This window comes from Ascaphus truei, chromosome 1 (assembly GCF_040206685.1).
Source record: "Ascaphus truei isolate aAscTru1 chromosome 1, aAscTru1.hap1, whole genome shotgun sequence".
NCBI lineage: Eukaryota > Metazoa > Chordata > Amphibia > Anura > Ascaphidae > Ascaphus > Ascaphus truei.
This window is the reverse complement of record NC_134483.1, coordinates 464969649-464997489: the sequence shown is the minus strand read 5'-3', so window position 1 is coordinate 464997489 and position 27841 is coordinate 464969649. Positions and strand designations below refer to the sequence as shown.

The window sequence follows — 27841 nt, the reverse complement described above, 5'->3', positions numbered from 1 at the left end:
GGCACCCCGCAGGCCAATCACAGCGTGAGCCGCCGCCAACCAATGAGCAACCTCACAAACCCACACAAACAAACTTTCAGATTTATATATATAAATGTCATTTTTGTTTAAAACTTCACAATCTTCTCCCCTCGTGTAGCTTCTTATCACCCTCACACAGCCCCTTCTAGGTGATATTACACTTAAAGGCCAGGACAAATGTTTAAAGTGATGGAGACACACATTCAGCATTTCCTGCCTAAACTATTCAGTACATTTATTATCCCTTACACCAATGTCAGACAGACTTACACTAGCCCTGGAAGTGTTGTGAATTCTGTATTTTCACTACTGCAAAATCTAACCGGAGTTGAGACAGTAAATACCGCTCTAGATGGCAACAGTTCCACAGTGGATCTACCCCGTTGCAGGTTGGATCTCCCGCGTATCACAACGCAGTGTAGCCGGCAGTGTCATTCAATACACACGCAGCGTCATAATGGGAGTTTCTGTGTCGTCACAATGGGTTGGTGTTTCACATTATAAGCGTGGCTTGGTGGAGGCGGATATCTGCTCTGTGCACAGATAGCAGTGCCCATCACACCGCATGCGGAGGTGACACGGCCTGATCATGCCGCTGCATCTCGCAGGCACCGGGGTGAATGTGATCAGCCTGCTCTGGGGGCTTCTGGACGTCGCGTTCCTCTTTGCTTTGCTGTTACATCAGGCAGGGAGCCGCAGGAGCAGCCGGGCTTCGCTTTTCTGCGTGTTTGAAGATCTCATTCGCTATGGGAAGACCAAACTCGGCCTGCAGCGCCCTGCTTGGCTTCATTGTTTTGATGTCCCTAAGAGGTAACTCCAAGGTGTATATAGATTTAAAGGCATACTGTACTCCGATTCGATTCTAAAACGCTATTTACATTCGTATAATATTTGAACAAGTCTCTTTATACAACTAATCTTCATTTTCTGTAAATGAGGCTTTGTGAGCTCATTTTCTATTTTTATAAAATAAAGTGTATATTTTTGTTATTAAGGCATTGCACTTGTGTACTATATTTTAAATGCAATTGGCTGTGTGTGTGTGTGTGTATGTGTGTGTGTATATATGTATGTGTGTATATATTAATGTGTGTATATATACACACACCATAATTTATAAATAATTTTACGAGAATGCCATATAAAAACATTGGATTACATGTAGATAAAAGCAAGATAAGATCACCACGAGAATGCGACTGGGAAACCATATCATCTAAGCTTTTGCCACCAACACTTGAAGAACTGTTCACGAAATGGAATTGGGAGAATAAAGGAATCTAAATCAACAGAGAATACTTGAGCCACCTGCGATTTGCAGATATTAATTTTGCCAGAAGACCTCCAACAACAAATCGGAACTCGCCGAAGCACGTAAGAGAGTGGAGCTTTCATATGAATCTCAGCAAGACCAATGTGACGTTCAACAAATGTGTCAACTCTACAAAGATCAAAATAAATGGCATAGAACCAAATGTTTTTGGGCAGTGTATTCTTCCTCTGCTCAAGTATTAATGGGAAACTTGGACTCTTTCGGCCAGTGTGGTGCTGAGTGGGCGGTCGTGCTCACGCTGGCCGCGATGAAACACATTGCGGCAATGTGTGGCCAGCGTGAGCAAGCGAATACAAAAACAGGTGAGGAAGTAGGTTTGTGACAGCCTTGCTTTTTGCTCCCCAGCGTGAGCAAGTGCCTGCGCCTTCTCGGCGCATAGCTGCTTAAAGAGCAAGCAAATTTGAATTTGCCGCTCGCAAGCGCATCACGTGAGCGGTTCGCCCAATGAGGGCGAATCAGCTCCGTGATGTCGTAGCCGCGCGCACCTAGTCTGCCATAAATCGCCCGGCCGAGCAAGGCGCAGCGCACGAGCGCCAGCACAACCGCTCCCTGCCTTGCTGCAGCCTTAATATGAAGATAATTCAGAGTCTTCAGAATACTCAAAGAAGTATAGAGAGATGTATGCTGTGTATTACCTGGAGAGACGAAAAAGAATGAATGGGTTCAAAAACAAACAAAAGTCTGTTGTATCACATGAGTGAAGAAATTAAAATGTCAGTAGCCATGATATATTATCTTTGGACAGAGAAGGTACTCGACTGGATTCCAAGAGAAATTTAAAAGACCAAGACAATGACCAAAAGTAAGATGGGAGGATGATATCAGAAAATGTGTTACAGCAATGTGTAGAAGAGAGGCTTGCAACCTGCAGTACTTGGAAGATCATTGGGGAGGCCTTCATCCAGCAGTGGATCAACAAGGGGTGTGTGTGTGTGTGTGTGTGTGTGTGTGTGTGTACAGTTGCGAGAAAAAGAAAGTACAACCTCTGAATTCTATGGTTTTACATATCAGGACACAATAACAATCCTTAGCAGGTCTTAAAATTATGTAAATACAGCCTCAGATGAACAACACATGACATATTACACCATGTCATGATTTATTTAACAAAAATAAAGCCAAAATGGAGAAGCCATGTGTGAAAAACTAAGTACACCCTTACTGCTTCCATAGGAATTAAGATGCTAAGTAGCAGACATGTGCTGCTAATCAAATGCCCTTGATTAATTGATCATCAGCAAGTGTGACCACCTCCTATAAAAGCCGAAATTTTAGCAGTTTGCTGGTCTGGAGCATTCAGGTGTGTTAACACAATGCCAAGGAGGAAAGACATCAGCAATGATCTTAGAGAAGCAATTGTTGCTGCCCATCAATCTGGGAAGGGTTATAAAGCAATTTCCAACAATTTAAAGTCCATTATTCTACAGTGAGAAAGATTATTCAAAAGTGGAAAACATTCAAGACAGTTGTCAATTTTCCCAGGAGTGGACGTCCCAGCAAATTCACCCCAAGGTCAGACCGTGCAATGCTCAGAGATATTGCAAAAAACCCAAGAGTTACATCTCAGACTCTACAGGCCTCAGTTAGCATGTTTAAATGTTAAAGTTCATGACAGTACAATTAGAAAAAGATTTGAACAAGTATGGTTTGTTTGGAAGGGTTGCCAGGAGAAAGCCCCTTCTCTCTAAAAATAACATGGCAGCACGGCTTAGGTTTGCAAAGTTGCATCTGAACAAACTACAAGACTTCTGGAACAATGTCCTTTGGAGAGACGAGACCAAAGTGGAGATGTTTGTCCATAATGCACAACGCCACGTTTGGCGTAAACCAAACACAGCATATCAGCACAAACACCTGATACCAACTGTCAAGCACGGTGGTGGAGGGGTGATGATTTGGGCTTGTTTTGCAGCCACAGGACCTGGGAACCTTGCAGTCATTGAGTCGACCATGAGCTCTCTGTATACCAAAGTATTCTAGAGTCAAATGTGAGGCCATCTGTCCGACAGCTAAAGCTTGGCCGAAATTGGGTCATGCAAGAGGACAATGATCCCAAGCACACCAGCAAATCTACAACAGAATGGCTGAAAAAGAAAAGAATCAAGGTGTTGCAATGGCCCAGTCAAAGTCCAGACCTCAACCCGATTGAAATGCTGTAGCTGGACCTTAAGAGAGCTGTACATAAACAAATGCCCACAAACCTCAATGAACTGAAGCAGCGTTGTAAAGAAGAGTGGGCCAAAATTTCTCCACAACGATGTGAGAGGCTGATAAAGTCATACAGAAAACGATTACTTCAAGTTATTGCTGCTAAAGGTGGTTCTACAAGCTATTGAATCATAAGGTGTACTTAGTTTTTCACACATGGCTTCTCCATTTTGGCTTTATTTTTGTTACATAAGTCATGACACAGTGTAAAATGTCATGTGTTGTTCATCTGAGGTTGTATTTAACTAATTTTTAGACCTGCTAAGGAACAGATGATTGTTATTATGTCCCGATATGTAAAACCATAGAATTCAAAGAGGGTGTACTTTCTTTTTCACACCACTGTATAATCACACAACCATATCCATATCCATTCTTATCTGATCTAAGCGGTGTAATGCTAAACAAGTATGTCATGAACAAAATCCAACTCTATACTCTGCATAGGTCAATAAATAGTTATCTTGGAGAAAACAAAATAACCCATAGCATAGGAAAATAAATTTATATATTGTATGTAGAGTACAATTTTCAATTTCTGTAGCAGAAAAAAAAGCATTAGGGCCCTCCTCCCAATCGGTATTGCAGCACTAATACTGATCCTTTCATAATCTCTATGTAATAGTCAAGAGGGTCCCCGAGTACTAGCGCTCCCCTACATAATCAGACTGTGATATTTGAGTGGCGGTGTAATATTCCAGGTCCATCTCCCATCTATGGGTCAACACATTTTAAATTGGTAAAAAAGTATAGGAATGAAGCACTCCAATAATTTAAAAGATATTTTTTTTTTCAACTGGCCCGTGGCCTCCTAATTTTAAATGGACCGAAAAGCTAAAAAAAGTAGTGAGGTGCAAAAAAAAAAAAAAATACAGTAATTCAAAAATGTTTTCTAAAAACACAGAAGATTTGTCCTTTTTCAGGGTCTGCTCATTCTCTTTAAATCTCCTTTTGTGGTGACGTCCAGTGTTTAGGTTCTTAAAACACGTGTCGTACTTTAAAGAAATACTCATTAAATCATCTGTATTTGGAGAAATCTCTCAGATTTGTAAAATAAAACTGCTTTGTAAATCAAAAGATCTCTTAAATTTAAGTTTGCAATAAACCGATGATCAGCTCAGACGGCTGCTTTTACAAAATGTATATAGATCATCTATTTTAACCGATTTACAGGCATACCCCACATTAACGTACGCAATGGGTCCAGAGCATGTATGTAAAGCGAAAATGTACTTAAAGTGAAGCACTACCTTTTTTCCACTTATCGGTGCACGTACTGTACTGCAATTGTCATATACGTGCATAACTGATGTAAATAACGCATTTGTAACAGGCTCTATAGTCTCCTCGCTTGCGCACCACTTCGGTACAGGTAGGGAGCCGGTATTGCTGTTCAGGACGTGCTGATGGGCGCATGCGCGAGCTGCCGTTTGCCTATTGGGCGATATGTCCTTACTCGCGAGTCAACTTAAAGTAAGTGTCCTTAAACCAGGGTATGCCTGTAAATACATAAATGTCATTCCTTTATTTTGGTCATACTGTATGAGTATCAAAATAAATAAAATGACTGTATTGCTTAGGGCTTCTGAAAGATACCTCTGTTACCTGTTCATCCCCCTGCTCAGGAGATGGACAGGAAGAGTGTAACTAATCGTGGTTTTATCCTTGCTCCACAGATGGTTCTCTCATTTCTATTTCGTGTCTGTGATCTGGAACGGTATCTTGCTGTGGCTTCTCCTTCAGTCTTTGTTGCTGGGTTTTGAGATCCCAGCATGGATTCGATCATGGCTTCATTTTCTCAACTGCGATATGCAGCAACAAGTTCCAGGTGAGTTCTAGTACCGTGGTTTCTATCTCCGTGTAAACCTGCATGATATTTCTTTTTTAGCTCCACTTGTTTTTGTTTGGTTACCTGCTTCTTTGAATTCGGTTAGCAGTATGTTGCCCCTGAAGCTATTTAATTTACACTTGTTGTTTGCACTTCTGTTTTGAGGTTTTCATATTAACTCTTTGAGTGCCAGAGGGGTCGCAGCACCTGAATACCACGGCCCCTCCGGCACAGTGCGGTAACATGACAGCCATTTTGCAGGAAACGAAAGAGAAATACGTTTCCTCACTGGGCAGATCGTGTCCTGTGCTCCATGGGAACGCAAGACACGATCTAAGCGGCAAACTAACCTAAGTTGGGCATGACGTCACCACCTCCTGGGGGCACTCAAAGGGTTAAATGGTAACATTTATACATGGTATACATTAAAAAAAGTTTTCTAATCGATTTATCAATATAATCCACTTCCTTAGAAAGATTCAATCCCCACCTACAGTAAAATATACATTTTCTATTTGCTTTAGTTTTGTTTAATTTGAATGTTAACAAACGTGATGGGCGCTCCTCTTTTAAACCAATATTCTAAATTAGTGATACAAATGATAAACGTGAAAATAAATAACAATTATTGTGACTTCACAAGGGTTGTGAAGAAGAAATATCTGTGATTATATAATGGTGATTCCACAGGAGTGATTACAAATAAAAAAGGGTAGCATGCAGCTTGCAACCCTTTAGAAGAACAGTTTTTGTTCTTGCATCAGTTATCCCTTTTTTTTTTCTGAGATTGACCCATCTGGATAGAAGTTCATGAGGAATACCAATGCTACTGATTTGGATCTGCTGAGGCAACACTTGTATAATGTGAGTCTATTGGACCAGATATTACATACATATCACACATTGAAAAAGACATACTGCACAATATTGTGTTTATTTCTCTTCCCGGTCAAGACAAAGTTTCTGTGCTCCACTAAAGTTTGAAAATAACTAACTAATTTGAATGTTATCTGGTAAATATTCTCTTTTTAAACAAATTATGCTCCCCTCATTTGCCATACAGTTAAAGTGGAAAGAGTCTGGGTGGCCAGTCTTGCTGCAGATACAACATTTACAAACAGTGTGATCACAAAAGAGACTAGGGAATTATTGTATTAACACACCAAAGCACTGTGGAGACATTCACATAAGAAAAAAATTATATTTAGAAATACGTATTCTTGTTTGATTTTTATATATAAATGGTGTCAGTCACCTACATTAAAACTATAGATTATGCTATTAGTTAACTTTTTGGTTCTTTGAGGGATTGGCCCTTTAAATGTTTGTATGGGTTTTGGTCAATAGACAGTAGCACGCCTTTGAACGAAAAACACAGAAATCTGCACTCTAATTATAAACAGTGCGTACCTAGGTACATCATTGGGAAAAACAAAAAGCCTAAACAACATATGAGGTGCCTACCAGTTGGAAGTCAATCCCACTGCTAACTGAGAGAGCCACATGGTACAGTACTAAGAAGAAAAAGGGCCGTGCACTTGGCAAATCGAGCATACAACCCTCACATTTTTTTGTTGACTTGTTAGTGAACATGTCACAAGTGCCCAGCTCCTTCTTCTTCTTTTTTTCTTTTTTTTTCTTTCTTCTTCTTGCGTAGTAGCATGCCCTTCCCATGTCCAATAGGAATGGTACCCTACAACAATGCTCGTCTCCAATAGGAAGTGGACCTGCAGAGCTGAGGTAGGGGTTTATGATCACCGACCAGAGCCAGGGGACAGAGTATTCGGGATCCAGGCAGAGGTCAAGGCAGACGGCAAAGATGCAAGGTCAGGATAACAGGCTTGGGTCAGGGCAGGTAGCAGAGGCGCAAGATCTGGGTCACAGGCTTTGGGCCAAGGCAGGCGGCAGAAGAGCAGAGTCGGGGGTCACAGACTGGGGTCGGCAACAGGGTTAATATATAGGAACAAAAACTCACGGGGTCCAGGAACACATTGGATAGAATGCCATGCCAGGGCTGGGAGTAACTGACTGGCTGCACCTGTTCCAGGGCTTTAAATAGCAAATACCAAGTTCAGGAAGAGGTTTGACAGGATCAAAGATGGCTGTAAGGGCAAGTTCCAGGACTGGAGCCCTTACATAGCCTTGGCGAGTGTGTGTGATTTTTAGCAATACATGTTTTGCTGACAATGTATTAAAGCATCATAGAGGGGTGACCAACCTGTGGTTCGTGACAGCATTTGGAATTGTCCATGTCCATCCGCCATTCCCTCCCCTGCTGGTATCAGAAGTTGGGCCTCCGCTTGTGGGGCTGCGGCTCTACAGAGGGGCGAGATTGAGGAATGGGGGGGGGGGGGTAGCATAGTAAGACAGTGACCTGACCATTTATTGGCACGTCCTGAAAAAAAAATGGCCACACATGTATTAAAGCATCAAGTCTTCCTCCACCCTCCCCCTCTTGTTTCTTCAATCTACTAATATAAACAGGCCACCTGAAGTTTAGAGATGAACGACATTTTAATCTGGTTATTAACAAGTTGGCATACATGGAAAACAAAAGAACAGATCCTGCGCTCCCACCAATTTGGGCTTAAATATACGGAGTCCAACTTGACGAGGTTGGCTGACTTGAATCATGTTTTGATCAAAAGATGCAACCAAATGACTCCTTTGTTACACAAACTTAGGTTCTAAATGTAAACATGTCACTCGTATATTTTAGGACAAATTGGTAGGAGCGCAGAATCTGTTCTTTTGTTTTCCATAGATGTAAGGTCAATCCTTTTACCAGCAGCATACAATACTTCTAAAGGGAGGAGCGCAGGTAACATGTACTGTCTTCCACATGGTGGCATACTGTACATACCTGTTTGAGTGTGCATACACTGGGCACCATGTAATCTGCTTAAAAGCAAAGTGGTGTTAAATTAAAAGAAATAGTATGTATGATCTCTGAGTTCTTTGTTCTGTGTAGGATAATACGTGATAAGATTTGGGCGGTTAATTCTATGTACACCAAAGTGGCTCTTCAGGCTGGTTGAAGTCAATGGGCATTTTCAGCTAATCTTTGGCTGAAAATGGCCTCGACTGCCCCATGGTATACAGTATATAGAATAAGGTCCTTCGTTGAACATTGCAGCATGTAAATACAGAGATCGTTCTTTGCAGACAAAACATTAAAGACCCACGCACTAAAGCTATTTCCTTTACTGCCACATGGGTCAGCGGCTTATTGCAGGGAAATGTTGCTGGACCCTATGGCAAAGGGGCTGATCCTCAGTGCTTGTTTTGCAGGTGGAGAACTTTCGGCTGTTATGGCTCTCACACTTCTATGGGTGCATGGCGTCCGGAGGTTGATGGAATGCCTTTTTGTTAGTGTCTTCTCTACGGGAGTGATTCACCTTGTGCAGTATTGTTTTGGCTTGGGCTATTACCTTCTCATCGGTTTAACTGTATTTGGTCATTACCAATTGGACAGCAGGACTGGTAAGTGTTTTCCTTTCTATTGTGTTTTTTGTTATATTCACTTGAGGATGACCACAGTGTGATAGTTATCCTTATCTAAGCAGCGTAATGCTAAATATATATCTATATCTATATATTGATAGATGGATAGATTATATGTATATATCTATATATACAACTGTAAATATTACTGTATGTTCATTTGCATGTCTTAGACAGGTCTGCAACCCTGTCTTTCCCCATTGTCACCCAGCATACAGCGCTTCCACTGCAGCAAGGGATTCTGGGAAATGACATGCAAATGAGCACTCAGTGCCACCTTTTGTCTCAAGCTCGTATTACACAAGCCAATCCTCAAGCCACTGCATGCTGTTTTAAACACAGCTTTTAAACAGAGGCTGGGATGAGATGCAAAGCCATTAGACCTACTCACATACATGTTTCAACCTTGATGGATATAGATATATATAATCTATCTATCTATCAATAGATAGATATAAATATATATATATATATATATATATATATATATATATATATATATATATATATATATATATATATATATATATACTGAGTTAAGTTATGGTGAGTAAAAAAAGTGACAAAAACCCTCCACAGGAAAGCAAATATGCAAATATAACTGTATGCTCATCTGCATGTCTTAGGCAGGTCTGCAACCCATATATATATATATATATTTAGCATTACGCTGCTTAGATAAGGATAACTATCACACTGTGGTCATCCTCAAGTGAATATAACAAAAAACACAATAATATATAATCTATCACAATATATAATCTATCATGTATCAATATATATATATATATATATACAGGCATACCCCGCATTAACATACGCAATGGGACCGGAGCATGTATGTAAAGCGAAAAAGTACTTAAAGTGAAGCACTACCTTTTTCCCACTTATTGATGCATATACTGTACTGCAATCGTCATATACGTGCATAACTGATGTAAATAACGCATTTGTAACAGGCTCTATAGTCTCCCCGCTTGCACACAGCTTTGGTACAGGTAGGGAGCCGGTATTGCTGTTCAGGACGCGCTGACAGGCGCATGCGTGAGCTGCTGTTTGCCTATTGAGCTAGATGTACTTACTCGCGAGTGTACTTAAAGTGAGTGTACTTAAGGCGGGGTATGCCTGTATATATCAATCAACTCTGTACTCTCCATAGGTCAATAAATGGTTATCTTGAAGAAAAAAAAGCTGAAGCCCGCAATAAGGGGTGTTCTCTGAATGTTACTGATACAAAAAGAGAAAAAGAAATTCAAGGGAGGACTATTAAAGTTGCAAAAAATAATTGTAGTAATCTGTGACACTTGTAAAAACTATTCACAATAAAAAATGTTATACAATAATTATATAGAGTACAGGAGAACATTTCTAAAAAAATAATAATAAAGAAAATGCATGTGGTGTGTACACCGCCCCTTCCAGTCTAGACCATTAAACAGATGCAATGCAAGTATTAGGTGTTGCAATTAATCAAAAATTGCAACAGCATTTATTAACCAGTCTCTCTATATCAGTGGCTTTCAACCTTTTTTTGTTTTTTTGGGTTTTTTTGTTAGGGAACCCCAGAATTCGATTTTGAAATTCATAGGAACCCCAAACCTCGCCGTTGCCCCCGTCCCCGCCTCTCCCCCTTGCACGTGCACACACTTACACACACTCTCCTACTTACACACACCAACTTACACACTCACCAACTTACACACACACACACTCTCCCACTTACGCACACATACTCTCCCACTTACGCACACACTCTCCCACTTACGCACACACTCTCCCACTTACGCACACACACTCTCCCACTTACGCACACACACTCCCACTTACGCACACACACTCTCCCACTTACGCACACACACTCTCCCACTTACGCACACACACTCTCCCACTTACGCACACACACTCTCCCACTTACGCACACACACTCTCCCACTTATCTTTTTCACTATATTCACAACCGTGATCTTTTGGGGCAATTAGGAGCTGATATCAGCTAGTGATAGGTATTGGACCGTATATTGACATAGTTTATTTTAGTAGGGCAATTGTTTTTTTTTCACATTTCCACATATATAATATATGTACACACGCACGCACTCCCACTTATATACATACCCACACTTCCACTTATATATATACACACACACACACACACTCTCCCACTTATATATAAACACACACTCTCCCACTTATATATATACACACACACACACTGTCCAACTTATATACACACACACACTTATATGCAGACACACACTCTCCCATTTATATATACACACACACTCTCCCGCTTTATACATACACACAGCATGGGAGAGTAATCTCTCTCTCTTCTCACCCCTCCCCCCCGGCAGCCACGGAACCCCGGTTGAAAATCATTGCTCTATATTGTGTATATATTCAAGTATTAGAAACAATACTACCAATAAAGTGCAATCTTAAGGATTATACCAAATAGCTTTTAACCACTGGGATTGTGCAGCATACATTTAATAGATGCATAATGATGGTGTGACTATATTGGTACGACTAAGCACCTTGAGCATGCTTAAAACTATTGCAAGTCCGCATTTTATAGCTGCTTACCCTAATGTCGTCTATCCCCAACACACTTGTAGGATATCCTTAATGTTGGATGGACACGCAATAAAACATTAACATGCCAGGAGTGGCAGTGCTTTGCAGATGGTGACTAACTAAGTACTGTTTATAATAGAACATTGGCTCTTCTCTTTAAGAATTAATTTCAGTGGGGGACGTGACCTGCACAATTATAAATTTAGTCACGCAACATTGGCCATTAAGGAAATCTGTGCAAGACCAGGTGTAGTTGCTGGCGGCATATAATGGGGCATTTGGAAGGCTGTTCTTTTCTAAACCTAAAATAACTATTAATATCAACTAAGCACTTCTTAGGGCTGTAGCGTTAACAAATATAGCTAACGGGTTAGCTGTAACTACCTATAAATGTTAGAGACATACAATTTTTTGTAAATGGCGCACACCAGACTGCATCTTTTCAGTGTAATACCACGTGTGACATTACCTTTTGTAAAAAGATGTTTACCTTTACATTTATTTGTCAGTCTCTGTTGAAGATCTTCTAATGCAAACTCGCTGTTATCATGCACTGGGGATGATGCTCTACATTTGGGCTTCCATACATCAGTACAGGTGTCACGTTATTCTTGCTAATCTTCGGAAAAGTAAAGCAGGTGAGATATTTCTCTGTTTTAATGTATGGGTGCTGGTTGGTAATTGTAGAATTGAAGGCAAAGGGAATCACACAATCACACAGATAGGCATAGAAACCATTTGATGGCAGATAAGAACCACTTGGCCCACCACTGCTGTAAAACCTCAGGCCCTATTTGATCCTTAGCTTTCTTTCGTATTTAGGATAACCTTATCTGTATACCAAGCATGTTTTGAATTCACTTACTGTATTAGATCTTACCCCCGAAGAAGCTCGGCTATGAGTGAAACGCGCTTTGGGTTTTAATGACATCGCAAATGCAATTCCTGGGAGGCCACACTGAGCTGTGAGCGTGGAACGCTCTATATCTGCCTAGACTGATATAATTCTCTATCCTAATCCTCCCCTCTGAGTCTGCTTATATTTTCTAAAAGCTGTCTTTTTTTTAGTTTCTACAATAACTGCCACCTCCTTTGAAAATTATATCGGTTTTCTTATCCTAGTATTTTTACTATTGGTGGGTAGGATTTAATGCAAATCCCGAATCTGGTGCTCAAAAGACCACACAAACAAATAATACAGTGATGATAGTCCAGCTCAATCTTTACACATATGCAGCAGCGGAGATCATGAGTCCATAAACGGATAGCGCAGCGTTGTATCCACACTGAGTGTGATCGTGAAGTTATGTGAGTAAATATGCACATAAACTCACAAAGGAGGGAGACAGTCGCGGGTGTCTCTCGAGCAGAACTACCGACGCTGTCTATCCACACCAGATATGGAGGGGGGTAAGCAGGCAAAACAACTGGCTTAGAACTAAAGCACAATAATGTTGAACTCACGGTCCGCTGGGATGACTCCCCTCAGGCGCGCTCCCAGGTTTGAATAGATGAAGGGAAAGATCCAAATAGAAATAGCAGTGCATAAATAGTGCACAGCCAAAATAGCAAAGCTAGGGCGTGGTGACCAAAAAGTTAGTTATTGATTCAAAAATATAAAGTAGTAGTGCTGGTAATCCTCCTTTATTGAAGTGAAACTTCCTTAGTGGCACCTCATTCGAACTGGGGCAAAAATGGATTGTGGAGACAGAAATGAAACGGATGTGACGTCAGTGCTGGCAGTTGAGGCCGGGCTGTGTTCTGGCTCAGCCCGACCCCAACACTGACATCACACCCGCTCCACAAATCAGATGCGGCGGCGATAGCCGCCGGCGCCGCTCCTAACGCCCCGCACATCCGCTGCCAAGCTGCGCATGCTCAGTAGTCATGGGGACGCAGAGGAAAGCCACGCATGCGCAGAAGCGGTTGGCAGCGGCGCCGTTCCCCGCCCGCTGCCGCGGCTATTGACATCTGTGCTGCCGTTCCTCGTCTGCTGCCCGGGACAGCAGAGACCGCCCGACCGGGACAGCCCCCCCCACCCCCCCTTTCCTAACCCGAATGGGACCTCCCAGCTACAGTCACACATGAGCCCGCCTAACTTCCACGACCGCTGCCATGCCGCGCATGCGCAGTTGTGATGGCGCCGTTGAAGGACGCCACACATGCGCAGAAGCGGCTGGCAGCGGCGCCATTCACCCCTCCAGTGACGCGGGCGTTTGCGGGCCCCCCAGGAAGCGGTGGCACACGGCACAAACCCGGGCGCAACCTGCGCGGACCCCCCGGACCCCCCACACACTGACGGACCCCCCCACACACTGACTGACCCCCCCGGCCCCCCCCACACACTGACTGACCCCCCCCGAACCCCTCCACACACTGACTGACCCCCCCAGACCCCCACACACACTGACTGACCCCCCCCAGACCCCCACACACACTGACTGACCCCCCCAGACCCCCACACACACTGACTGACCCCCCCAGACCCCCACACACACTGACTGACCACCCCAGACCCCCACACACACTGACCCCCCAGAGACCCACACACACTGACTGACCCCCCCAGACTCCCACACACACTGACTGACCTCCCCAGACTCCCACACACACTGACTGACCCCCCCCAGACTCCCACACACACTGACTGACCCCCCAGACCCCACACACACTGACTGACCCCCCCAGACCCCCACACACACTGACTGACCCCCCCAGACCCCCACACACACTGCCTGACCCCCCCAGACCCCCACACACAGACCCCCACACACACTGACCCCCCCAGAGCCCCACACACACTGACCCCCCCAGACCCCCACACACACTGACTGACCCCCCCCAGACCCCCACACACACTGACCCCCCAGACCCCCACACACACTGACTGACCCCCCAGACCCCCACACACACTGACTGACCCCCCCAGACCCCCACACACACTGACCCCCCAACACACTGACTGACTGACCCCCCCCCCCCAGACCTCCACACACACTGACTGACCCCCCCAGACCCCCACACACACTGACTGACCCCCCCCAGACACCCACACACAGTGACTGACCCCCCAGACCCCCACAAACTGACTGACCCCCCCCACACACCCCCACCCCCCCACACACACACACACACCCACACCCCCCCACACACACACACACACCACCCCCCTGCCCATACACACACACACACCACCCCCCCACACACACACACCCCCACAACACACACACCACCCCCCCACACACACACCACCCCCCCACACACACTACCCCCCCCACACCACCACCCCCACATACACACCACCCCCCCCAACACACACACACCACCCCCCCCGCACACACACACACACCACCCCCCCCACACACACACCACCCCCCCACACACACACACACCACCCCCCCACACACACTACCCCCCCCCCCCCCCACACACACACACACACACACACACACCACCCCCCCACACACACACACCACCCCCCCCCCACACACACACCACCCCCCCCACACACACACCACCCCCCCACACACACACCAACCCCCCACACATACACCCCCCCCCACACATACACACACTGACTGACACACATACACACACTGACTGACACACATACACACACTGACATACACACATACACACAAGGAATTCACACTTAGTGCAAATAGCTAATACAGGGGATGTGTGCCGAGCACGCGCATTATAAGTCAAATTTATTTGCGTTTTGTCAATGAAATTGTATTTTGATTTTTAATTAAAACATCACCAATACAAATACAATTTCTGTGACAAAAGTCAAAGAAGTTTCACTTACTATGCGCATGCACAGCACACACAGCTTTTTTTTACTAACCTGTCTGACAAAAAGGTCTGTTTTTTTGTATGGCATATTTTAGTTTTTTCTAACAGCTCCTGCTTATCACTTCTACCTCCACCCTGCCAAAGAATCCCTTAAATAATTTCCCATATCTGAAAAGTCAGCCCTCCTACAATCTAAAGCCTTAGTTTTTGAGTGGTACAACTCATCCACACAAAAATGCAGGTTTAATATTTTTAGGAGGGCTGTAAGATATTAGATCGGAAAACCAAATCCCCCTTTCCCACTGCTACAGATAGAAAAAAACAACACTGTGATCATGGTCTGGTAGCTGTAACATAAAAATGCTTGAATCTCCATCCAATGCAAGTATGCATGTAGGAAGAATGTACTTAGTGTTCTGGTAAGTGCGTCTGCAAGGGGCCATGGTCTATGTATGAGGTGTATAGTATCAGCCACGGAGATACCCATATGCTTTGTTAAAAGGTGGATTTTAAGATGTGTCTTAAAAGGGGATAGAGTGCTGGTCAGATATTGAGGGTAAGGACATTCCAGAGGTGTGGGGCAGTGAGTGTGAGAAGTTTTAGGCAGGGAGGGGGCTTTAGATACAAAAGGTAGAGAGGAGAATCCTTGAGCAGAACGCAAGAGTTGGGATGACTTATAGCGAAAAATTAGGGCTGAGATGTAAGGAGGGGCAGAAGTGTCCAGCCTTAAAAGTGAGGAGGAGAATTTTGTGTGCAATACGGGATTTGATAGGAACCCAGTAGAAGAATTTCAGCAGGAGAGACCCTGAGACAGATGTAGGGGCGCGTAAAGTTATTCTAGCAGCAGCCCTTAGGATAGATTGATGGGAAAATAGGTGAGAGACGGGAAGGCTGGACAGCAGAAGGTTATAATAGTCGAGGCGGGAGAGCATGAGGGTCTGTGTTAGAGTTTTAGCAGTAGAGCAACAGAGGAAAGGGCGTATCTTTGCAATTTTAGGCTACGATTATACCAGATGCCGCTGGGCGTCAGCACGATCTGGTGAAGTCATCCTCGCTGCCACCGAGCAGAGGAGACAGGAGAGAAGCAGATTAGACAGGGAGACGTGGCGGAGACGTGGCCGTGAGCGGTTCACCCTCAAGGGAGGAGCAGAGGCTCAGTGAGTAAAGACACTGACACTGACCCTGGCACTTAGTTTGAAACAGGGGAACCTGGTGGAATTCCCTGTGTCTGCGCCTTGTGACCTTGAGCAAGTCACTGTACCTCCCTGTGCCTCAGGCACCAAAAACATAGACTGTAAGCTCCACGGGGCAGGGACTGCCTGCAAAATGTCTCTGTAAAGCGCTACGTAAAACTAACAGTGCTATACAAGAACAAACCATTATTATTGGCTGAACCGCTCACGTGACGCGGCCGTCATGTGGCAGCCTGCCGCTTTGCAGTTCGGCGCTGCGCGGCCATCACGCGAGGTATGTTTATTTTCATTGGATTCCAGCAATTTGTTTTTGAGCCACGCGGTGTCACAGAATGCGATTTCGGTATAACTATGGCCTAACGGAGCAAAAAAACAACAGCTACATTTTGAATGTGGGAGAGGAGTCAAATGTGACACCTAAGCAGCGTGCTTATGATGGTGCTGCCAACAGTAATATAGAAAGTGGCAGTAGGGCCAGGCTTAAGAGGAAGTATGAGGAGCTCAGTTTTTGACATGTTAAGTTTTAGTTTGCTGAGGGCCATGCAGTATAATATAGCTGAGACATTCAGAGATTTTGGTCTGTACAGCAGGTGTAAGGTCAGGAGTTGAAAAGTACATTTGTGTGTCATCAGCATAGAAGTGATATTTGAACTAAAGAGATGTGATAAGGTCACCTAGAGTGCGTGTGTAAAGAGAGAAGAGGTACCATGACAGACATCCCCCTCCCCCGGGTACCATGCCAGACCCCCCCTCCCCCGGGTACCTCCCAGAGAGAGCTCGGCAAAGGAGGAGGTGTTGGCAAACGAGACACTGAAAGTATGATGGGGATGTAAGGCTACCGCCCCGCTGCCTGCGCTGCACGCGCCTCTGGGAGGCAGGTGGCGCGTGCAGCCGAGTCCTCCGGTCTGCAGGGGGGGTGACGGGGCGCGGCCGCTACGTCACCCGGCATGTTCGCCCTCATTGGCTGAACCACTGGGGGCGTGGCCTAGCACTCCGTCGTGACTCCTGATCTCAATTTTCTTGAGCAGGAGTTTCTGTCGGCGCATCGTGGCAACTCCCCCTCGCAGCGGGCCCAGCCCCATTGTGGGGCGGCTCTTGTCCCTGCAGCGTCCGCCACCGCTGGCTCTACGGTAGCCAGCGGGGACCAGGCCTAAGAGGAAATCCAGGATGGAGCTCTGTTATGGATACCAAGAGTATGGAGAATGTGAAGAAGGTCCACGGTATCAAAGGCTGCAGAGAGGTCGAGTTATATGAGCAGAGTGGTAGTGACCTTTAGCAGCATGGAGGTCATTTGTTATTTTGGGGAGGGCTGTTTCTGTGGAGTGAGCTGTGCGGAAGCCAGATTGTAGCAGGTCTAAGAGAAAATAGGAGGTGAGAAAATGGAGCAAGTAAGAATACAAGTATACAATAAATATATTTTACACACAGATGTAGTAGATAGTATTACCCCCGTTTATGTGAAATAGCACTCCAGCGTAATTTAACAATGGTGCATTATCTTTAACAGTGGTTCAGGAGATAGTTCTGCATTACGCTGATGCGTTATTTAATGCATTATCTTAATGGGAGTGGTATCTGCTACATCTATATATAAAGATTGCAATATTGTTACTAAGCATTTACTCTTATAACAGCAGCCAAGTTTTGCTCTATGCTCTCTAAGCGGGCACCCAGTTAGAAATCAGTGTGACCCCTGCATCTGTGGTTGTTTTTATATATTTTTAACACAACGTAACTAGCAGGATATAAGCTGCTCAATACCACTTCAGGCTGCTACTGTAAGCAAATTTATGTTGATAGCTGCCCTTTAAACAGTAAAGGATTCCAGACCCTCTTGCTAATATTGCAAAAGTGTTACTTAATATTCACACAACTGTAGCTTATAGTATCTAATCGTGTTGCGTTCACTGCTAACAACTAAACTCATATGTTACTATGAGCCGTTGGGGGCAACAACTGTCTTACAGGCATACCCCGGTTTAAGGACACTCACTTTAAGTACACTCACGAGTAAGTACATATCGCTCAATAGGAAAACGCCAGCTCACGCATGCGCCTGTCAGCACGTCCTGAACAGCAATACTGGCTCCCTACCTGTACCGAAGCTGTGCGCAAGCGGGGAGACTATAGAGCCTGTTACACATGCGTTATTTACATCAGTTATGCACGTATATGACGATTGCAGTACAGTACATGCATCGATAAGTGGGAAAAAGGGAGTGCTTCACTTTAAGTACATTTTCTCTTTACATACATGCTCCGGTCCCATTGCGTACGTTAATGCGGGGTATGCCTGTATTTGATTAGTAGACATTACCGTCTGCAAGTAAACCCATACAAGTAAAGCTTTTGCTAACTAACACACCCTCTGTACATGCCTTATCGCCGCTCCCCTTCTTGATTTATTGCATCAACGTTTTTTCCATTTAACACTTGTATTTTATATGATTCTAATAAACGTTAAGTTCTAAGTGATTAATTATTCAACAATATAGGGATTTATTTTCTTTCAAGTATATATCTATAATGCTCATATATCCCTGTGTGCACCTCCTTTTACAATACTACGTTGTTTAACTTAAGCTGAGCAAACACCTGTATATACGTACAGACCTGGTCTTTGTTTGGAATGCTTTACTGTTACCATGCTGGAGCTAAGCTGTGGCAGCCATGACTGGCCTGATTTAAAGTGTCATAAACTGTATTTGTAAGGAGGGTGTATTAGTAATAATATTCCATTTCTATTTTACCAATACATCTAATCCCTATATATTATTGGTTTGGATATGATGATTGAGCAGTTAAAACTATGAATTTGTTTGTTTCTCTCTTTTGGATGAACACACAGATATCAAGCATAATACCACAAGGACAGGGACTTACCTGGACATTAATGCCCTGGTTGGGTGTTGCCTTAATGGTCAGGTCATTCTTTGTTCTGCAGGGATTATTACTATTATAGTCTAAATTATTTTTAATACGTGTTTTATTTGAATGGGAAGATTTACATTTAGGAGTAGCAACTGCTACTGGTTCAAATGTAATTTGCAGCTTTAAATTCAACCTAGGCACATTTGTATTGGTGGCATGGATGAGGTGTAAGACTTGATGCTGCTTTGTGATACACTTTAACACAAATTGTCTTCAAATTGGTGGCAGCTACACCAAAGTCCTAAATCCAAGATGACCAATCACTCATTTTGAAGAAGAAAAAAAAACTGAATGTAAATCATTTTCTTCTTTTTTTCCTTGTGGACATAGCCTGGCAAATGTACTGGGAAAATATGAACAGCTTGTCCATTTGCAGCACAATCCTTGGTGACTTTCAGTAGATCAGGCTGTGTTGTATAGGGAAACATTGTGTGAGTTGGGGTTGTGTGTATTTAAGCTGCTTCTCTTCCAGACATTCTGGAAAAACCAGTGGTGCTTTTTCATTCTTCTGAGGTAGTAATGATAAAGGTTGTATCACTGATAACACAAATGTCAATAATGTGTGGTGGGGTTTTTTTTGTATGTTATTTATATCCAATTTTATTGCATTCAGACATTACATATGTTCTGGAAGTAGTTATCCTTAATAACTTTTATTGTACAACTAACTTTTTTGTTATTTTTTTTCTGTTTCAGGTAAAATTGTAAATATGAACCATGCCGTACCGTCTGGAGACTGGTTTGACAGGGTATCTTGCCCACATTATTTTGCAGAGCTATTAATATATGTATCTATCGCGATCATTTTTGGACTTTGGAACATGACATGGTGGCTGGTGGTTATATATGTGTTGTTTAATCAAGCATTGGCTGCACTCTTATGCCATCAGTTTTATCATGAAAAGTTTGACTCATACCCTGTTAATAGGAAAGCATTTATACCATTCTTATTTTAAAATAAAAAAATATATTTATAATAACGTTTTGTAGATGTTCTTGTCTTGTAAAATGTGCGCATCTGGTTCGACTGCCTCTCTTGCAGGTCTATACAAATCTGACATTTCTTTTGGCAGGATTTATTCTGTAAATGAATAATTTGAATATTCCCAAGCAGTAGGAAGACTGCTTCACAGCACATTGAATAGAGACCTTCATTTGTAGTTGCCACAGTTTAACAAACCTAGCGTTTACCAAGACATACTCTGTATTATCCGAAATATGGGCATCCAAGTTGTATTTGCTGTTAGGCAGGGTCAAAGTCGATTTTTTTGTTTTTTAAAATGAGTAAAAAACCTTTTCGCCTTACCTCTTAGAGGACTAATTTGTATAACAAAGGTTCTTTTCTCTCCTCTGACCTTCCAGGTGAATGTTCGGCCAGAGCTTCAGTAATATTTTGACAGGATAGACACCACAGTGTAAATGTAATTGAGATGCACTTTGTCTCTATTGATATTGCCGGTGCCACGTTTAACCTTTTCTAGTGCCGTGATGACGTACCGGGTGATCCGGCTGAGTGCTCCAATGGAACGGCAAGCCTGATCCAAATGGAACTGGAGCATCCTGCACTTCTGTTTCATTTGTCCTGGGATTGGCTGCATCACATGATTCCTCCAGGAGTGATCACGTGACTAGGAAGTGATCTCTGGGGGGATAATGTGCCGCTCTGGTGCTGCCAGACCCCAGCACTGAAAAGGTTAAGGGAGCGTTCAGTTTCATGGCTTTGTTACTCTACAAAAGATATTATAAATGTTACACACCAAAATTGAAAAATCAATAAAGTGGATACTTGCACAGTAACAAGTACTTAAAAGTTCTGTGTGACTGCAGCATAGAGCATCTCCCGCTCCCTGCCTCAAGATGTATTCATGCTGAAGTAGCCAGTTACGGTCTTTGGCTGAGGTGTCGGCGCTGCACGCTCGCCTGCCAGGCTGGCGACGTGTGCAGCCGAGATCCCCGGTCTGCAAGAGAAGAGGGGGGGGCGACCATGACATCACCCGGCAGGTTTTCCCTCATTGGCTGAACCGCCGGGGGGGCATGGCCAGTGCTCCGTAGTGAGTTGTGAGCACAGATTTCCTGTTTTCAGGGAAATCTGTTCACACAATGTGGTGGGCAAGGCAGCAAGTGGGCTTGGCCCCATTGAGGGGTGGTTCTTGCCCCTTTGGAAAGAAGTAGAGTCCTCCAGCGTGTGGTTTTATATTCTCATCCCCAGTGTGCATACATGGAAAAAAGGGAAAAACACATACCACAAACAGGTGATGTAATACAGGAAGGTATCACTATAAATGGAACAAAAAGGCTTGAGGTTAGAGAACATGACACTTGCCTGTGCTCAGTTCCCACCAGGTGTATTCCTCCAAATTACCTAAAGGGTGTCTTTAGAAATAGACAGGAGAGGGCATAGCATAATAATGTTTTTATTCACAGTAGAGAAATAAAGATAAAAGGTGCACTCACAAACGGCCAATTGCAAAGGCTTTGTGGATTGGTTTTCCAGCGTACACTCCTCAGTGCAGTCTCCCCACGTGGTTCCCTTCTCCTGAGATGTCTGCGTGGTTGCCGGTTCAGATTCCAGTCACCAGCTTCCTCTCACAGTATGCAGAGGCTCCTCCAGGCTTGTGCACAGCCTGGTGTAGTCTCCCTGGTCTCGTCCCTCGTTCAGGACTTGGTTTGTGCATGCGTGGGTGTCTTTTCCATGTATGCACACTGGGGATGAGAATATAAAACCACGCGCTAGAGGACTCTATTTCTTTCCAAACGTTCTTCTGTTGAGAAGTTGGAATAACCTCCTTTGGACTCTAGCTGCAGGACTATAAGTATTGTTTATTTTAATATCCTTACATTGTGTTATTGGTTTGGCGCCGCTCTTTTATTTTTTTCCTGGTTCTTGTCCCTGCAGCAGCGGGGACCTGGCCTTTCTTTCCATGATTGGATAAACTAGAACAGTAGTTCTCAAATCTCTCCTCTGTATCCTACCCAGGCCACATTTCTGAGGCCACCACAGATACCTCTATTTATATGCAAATTAGTTGCATTCTCCTGAAATGCAATTTCATTGGTTATTCCTAAAACTTCGTGTGGTCACTGGGGAGAGGTTTGAGAATCACAATTAACACTAAGTTTGTATTGGTACTGTTATTGATTTTAAACCGGTTCTTGGATACTTCAACACAAAACCAATTAGTAATTTAAGTGGCCCACATTTGATGAGGACAAAGTCTCAAGTGGGTGTAGTGTTTGGAAATATATACTAAGCAAGCAATTTCATATACTTGCGCTTTAATAATGCATTGATATAAGTTGCACAACAACTTACTTGTGAGAGCCTCAATACCAACATTGTCACCATAAGGTGCTACACTTATGACAGACAGTCTTGCTAGCTTTCACTGAATACACTGTAATATACAAGAAAATATTTGTAATGAAAAAAAGATGTAACTACCGTGCCATAAAAAGAAGAAACTGCTTCAATTTAGGCTTTTCAGATTAATGTAATTTAAGTTCCTACATTTTTCTTGTAATTTCACGCTCATGCAGTCTGTATTTGTGCTTTTACTAATTTTGCTTTTTATTGTAGTAGTTACATTACAACACTAAAAAATAAACCAGCCTGGAAAAAAAATATCAGCAACTCATTTAACCTTGGGTGAGATTTAGTGACTAGGGAAACTTTAAGTCTACACTACAGGCTACCATAGATACCAAATAAGTCCCATTATAAATATATTCACTTACATTAGTAAGTAGGTTAAAGAAAGCAGTAAGCAGTTGTAATAGACTGACTCCAGTCCTGTGAGAGTTGGCCTGGTTTGATAACTGTACATAAACACAGGCAAATAGACTTAATAATCCTTTAGAAAGGTAGCCACAATACATTGAAAGGCACCGATCTGTACAGTACAATTCCAGAAGTACGGGCAAACAGCCACAGGCACGGAGAGTCCTGTTTGTTCAGCCATCACAACACAGACCATTTCTTTAAAGTGCCGGTCTCCTCAAAGATTGAGATAAAAGTTGAGCTCTACTTACTCGTTCATAAGGAAATTCTCCTTCAATGTGACGGCCAAGAACAGTGGAAAGACGAAAGAAAGAGTGTCCGGTCCCATGTGGACCTATCATCATATTAACTACTCGCCTCCTGACCAGCAGTTATAAAAAATGTATTTTTTTAACAGTAAGCAGCTCTGCCTCCCAGCCTAGAGCATCAACTTTAAACAGACCATCGTAATTAATAACCCAAACAAAAACGCCTTAACATGTTGCTGTGACAATCATATATTTTATATTAATTTGATTACATAAGTATAACCAGAACCAATACTGTAATGCAAGCGAGGGCATTTTCTGGCACCACTTGCTTTGACAGTGAAAAAACGCTATACCCCCATTTCCTTCTATAGATTTTTGGACCCCGCGCTGACCAACTTCCACTCGGCGGACCAATGGCTGGATTACAGCGCATCAGCCCCAACCTATCAGGAGCCACCATGTGACACCGACATCTAATCGGCAGCTGACAAATTCCCCCTGAGGCCAGCCTCCTCGAGGGCATGCAGCCCCTAGCTAGCTGTTGGAGTGTCCCTGCGGCCTCCAATATATAGGCCGAACTTCAAGACCATTACGGGTCCGAATCCTTGAACATCAAGGGAATATTCGGAAAGGCACACAGACACACAATGTCTCTAAACATTTTAGTATTTTTCATCAATCTGACCCCAAAAATGTAACATATAAAGGAATTGAACAAGTCTCCAGACATTGGAGGGGAGGACAGAATAAATGGTCTGACTAAAAAAAGAGACATACTGGATCCATAAAATGCAAACCCTCATCCTCAATGGCTTAAATGTAGATATTGACATAGGGGATTTTATTACTTGATTTTTATTTTTATGTTTGCTTAGATGCTGTCACTTTCACTTTATATCTCAATTTGTTTTGGTCATTCTGGGTCTTTCTGCTAGCCCAGTTTTTCTTTTTTCTTTATGTATATTTGAAGTAAATTAATTATTGCTCTTTATCTGCCGGCTTCTTCTTTTTTAGAGTTGTTGCTCCGTTACCATGCGTCATCATTTTAAATGTTATTAAAGTGATAGGCTATTATTAGTATCCATTTATTTGGGAGTTTAATTTAATTTGCATTTATACATTTAGGTTACACATATTTGTATTAATAGATTTAGTTATTACTTATATATGTGTAGCCCTCTTACCCCCACCCTAAGTGAGATTGGGGTGGGTAGGTGACTACTTATCAGTGTGGTGCTGTACCTGTTTGGCAACCAGGAGGGCTGAGCTTCCGCCACGGGGAACCTGGGGTATACACTTATCTTCACGGTGCAGCGCCTCCACCGACAAGGGATCCCGGCGTAGTGGGAGGAGCCCCTCGCCGGAACTCATATACACAATAATCACGCTCAGTTATATTATAACCATGTTTACTGAACACATCATAACTTATAGCCTTTACATAACACGGGCCTGATAGGCCTATCCCAACCCATAACACCTCCAGGGTGAACCCACAGAATACTTGAGTGCCTGAGCACGTAACCCTGTGATGTCCCAAGTAAGTCCCTTACTCAAAGAGTGTGTGTGTGAGGGGATAGTGCGCTTCCCTGGTGTTGGGGCCCGGTGGCGCACATGAACGATACCTTCCTGGTCTCAGACCGGACCAGGACACTTATTAGAACTCCTTGGGTCAGCGCCGGGGATCCGCGTCACAACCTGCGGCTCCTCTCCTGGATGACTCCTCAGGCCGATGCTTCTGGAGGGGTCTCCCGTCGGATTGTATCCCTTTAAATGAGTCTCTGATACTGTTCTTAATTGACAGGCTGCACTTCCCTTCAGCCAATGTCCTGCAGCTTGTCTCACACGAATCTCTGGTAGTGAGGACCCATATTACTTCACAGGCCTCGGGTCACACACCAGCTGCAACATCCTGCAGCTAATATCCCTTTCTGTATACTACTGGGGAAAGGTTCCTATCTCAAGGCCTTCCCTGCTGTACACCTCTCAGCAGACCTACTGTGGCTCAGGGGATCTATCTAGGACCTAGGGGGAAACTCTCTGGCCTAGTCCAAGGGACACACTCTCCCTGGTCCCTACCTTCCCCCTCTGTGTCCTGATCCCAACTCCCTGAACTGTCCCTTTCTCTCCAATTCTCTCACTGTCTCTATTCAAAAATATCTCAACTGCCACTAACATCTCACAGCCTCACTGGTTGCCTAGCAACATGTTAACTGCAGCCTCTGAAGCTGAGCTATACTAACTGCTCTTATTCAAAACTGCCAGCGCGAGCTCCCTATTCTATTACTGGAGCTGCCCCATCAACAGTTTCTGCTACCACTGCATAGGACAAGTTGTACTGCACTTCAGAAAAGGTTCTGCAGTCCCTCACACACACACACACACACACACACACACTAACTGTCCAGGGTCCCTCTCACACACACACTAACTGTTCAGGATCCCTCTCACACACACTAACTGTCCAGGGTCCCTGTCTAAACTAAACTTAACTGTCGCAGGGTGTCACTTTTTAAACTAAACTTAACGGTCGCAGGGTCCCTCTCCCGCGCGCACTTGCCTCTGCGCATGTGCGAACCTCTGACCTGCGCGTGCATCAAACATGGTGCCCGTCTGCAGCGGCAGCCGGCGAAATCCCCGCGATGCGCTCGCTTCTCCCCACAACAGCTCCCACACTCCCCACTCAGCGGAGGCCAAGCACAGATCTGGGGCTGGGGACCACCACTCGGGGCACCGGGCTACACCTGTATAAAATTGTTTTAAGTAATGTTCATCATAATTGTGCGGCAGAGATTTCCACGTCTGTATTTATACAAAACCATCTACCCTCTTAGAACGCCCATAGCATGCAGTACAGTACGGTTTCTGACAAAGAAGGAATGCGCTATTTAATTAGAAGTACTGATTCAATAATGAGCTGTGAGGGGTATAAATACTGTGAAGGGATAGATGGGGTCAAGACTCCTGATGAAGCTTAGGCAAAACGTGTCGAATCGATCCGCTAGCGCTGATGAGCAGAGCCTGGGGTCCTGGCAGCTGGAGGTATCCGATCCAGCTTCTTCCTCCCACACTACTGACGACGTCACCTGAAGTGCCGCGGGGAACCAGGAAAAAGTGAGTGAGAGAGCAGGAACCGGCTCAGACACCTGTGAATCTCCATACTATTTATTTATGTGCATTGCCATTGTGCTAAATATGAGCCCACATTTTTACCTGATCATTATCTGATTCGAGATTCTGCAATATAAGTATAGATATACTGTACCATTGCAAGTCTCCTTTTTTTGAGATACACTGGAGGGATATCATCCATTGGTTACCCACGATGCTGTTTACAACATCTGCTCCCGTCAGAGAGAGATTGGGTCTCTGATATGCCCAACTACTATAGGCAATTTGTGAGTGCAATACTTACCACTTGATTTATCCCTCACCCACAACCTTACTGGCTTCACTATTGTATACGGTATATACTTTTGTGTTTTCACATATCCACGTTGTGAACATCGGTGCTCCCCTTATCTGGAAGAAAAACCTAGCTAAAGGCTATTGGACATTTATGATTGACTGCACCCAAGGGAATGGGATTAACCACTCCTTCAAAGCAATGTTATTTATTTATAAAAATGTTTTACCAGGAAGTAATACAGAGAGTTACCTCTTGTTTCCAAGTATGTCCTGGGCACCGAGTTATGATGACAAATACATAGTTACATTAAGTGAGCAGGGTTATACATTATATACAAGACATTGCATGCACAGTAAGAGATCATATATGTTATAGGCGTATGTAACAGTTGCAGACAAGATTAAAATGTGTGACAGCTTTAGTTTTGAAAGTGTTGGTGGCTGAACTGTAAATTGGTACTGACAGTGTTTTAAAAAGGCGTTCCATAACCCTTGAGTGATTCATTACATTACTTTTGTCAATATACTCAATGTATTTGTAAAACATAGTGACAAAGTAGCGCACTAAGTGAAAATAGAGTGATATATTAGAAAACGTGTGAAATCATAAAGTGTGTAACAAGCTTACGTTAATATACATCTCAATAAGAGATGGCAATTGATAGAGCGTTTTCCATGACGTTGTTTTAATTATATTAAGTCAAGGCTATAAAAGTGAAAGAACTTGGCAATTGATAGTTGGATATTAGATCCAGTGAACATACAAAAGTTTGCAAATAATTACATTAGAATTCTGATTCTATAAGCGATTTCTTCCTTTGAATACAGGTTAAAAGGACACTAGGGGGCGGCGGCTGCTGCTGCTGCTGCTGCTGCTGCTGCTGCTGCTGCTGCTGCTGCTGCTGCTGCTGCTGCTGCTGCTGCTGCTGCTGCTGCTGCTGCTGCTGCTGCTGCTGCTGCTGCTGCTGCTGCTGCTGCTGCTGCTGCTGCTGCTGCTGCTTGCTCAAAGAA

The 27841-nt window shown here is 43.7% G+C and overlaps 1 protein-coding gene across 2 annotated transcripts; it reads left to right on the top strand.

Annotated features, from left to right (window-relative positions):
• Positions 1 to 474: 474 nt before the first annotated feature.
• SRD5A3 (steroid 5 alpha-reductase 3) lies at positions 475 to 20367 on the top strand. 2 transcript variants are annotated; one of them, XM_075566420.1, is made up of 5 exons: positions 508 to 831; positions 5239 to 5390; positions 8682 to 8873; positions 11981 to 12109; positions 20090 to 20367. In XM_075566420.1, the coding sequence occupies exons 1-5, from the start codon at positions 611 to 613 to the stop codon at positions 20347 to 20349; spliced, it is 954 nt and encodes a 317-aa protein (XP_075422535.1). In that variant the 5' UTR covers positions 508 to 610; the 3' UTR covers positions 20350 to 20367. The 2 variants fall into 2 exon arrangements, with proteins under 2 accessions (XP_075422543.1, XP_075422535.1); XM_075566428.1 differs by lacking the exon at positions 11981 to 12109 and having other exon boundaries at positions 475 to 831.
• The last annotated feature ends 7474 nt before the right edge of the window (positions 20368 to 27841 follow it).

What these genes read in the sequence shown, in the direction of transcription:
- SRD5A3 (XM_075566420.1), top strand. Translation starts at nt 611, where the DNA reads ATGCCGCTGCATCTCGCAGGCACCGGGGTGAATGTGATCAGCCTGCTC. An exon ending in CCAATTGGACAGCAGGACTG is followed by an intron (nt 8,874 to 11,980) that starts GTAAGTGTTTTC and finishes TTTATTTGTCAG; the next exon opens with TCTCTGTTGAAGATCTTCTA. An exon ending in TCTTCGGAAAAGTAAAGCAG is followed by an intron (nt 12,110 to 20,089) that starts GTGAGATATTTC and finishes TTTCTGTTTCAG; the next exon opens with GTAAAATTGTAAATATGAAC.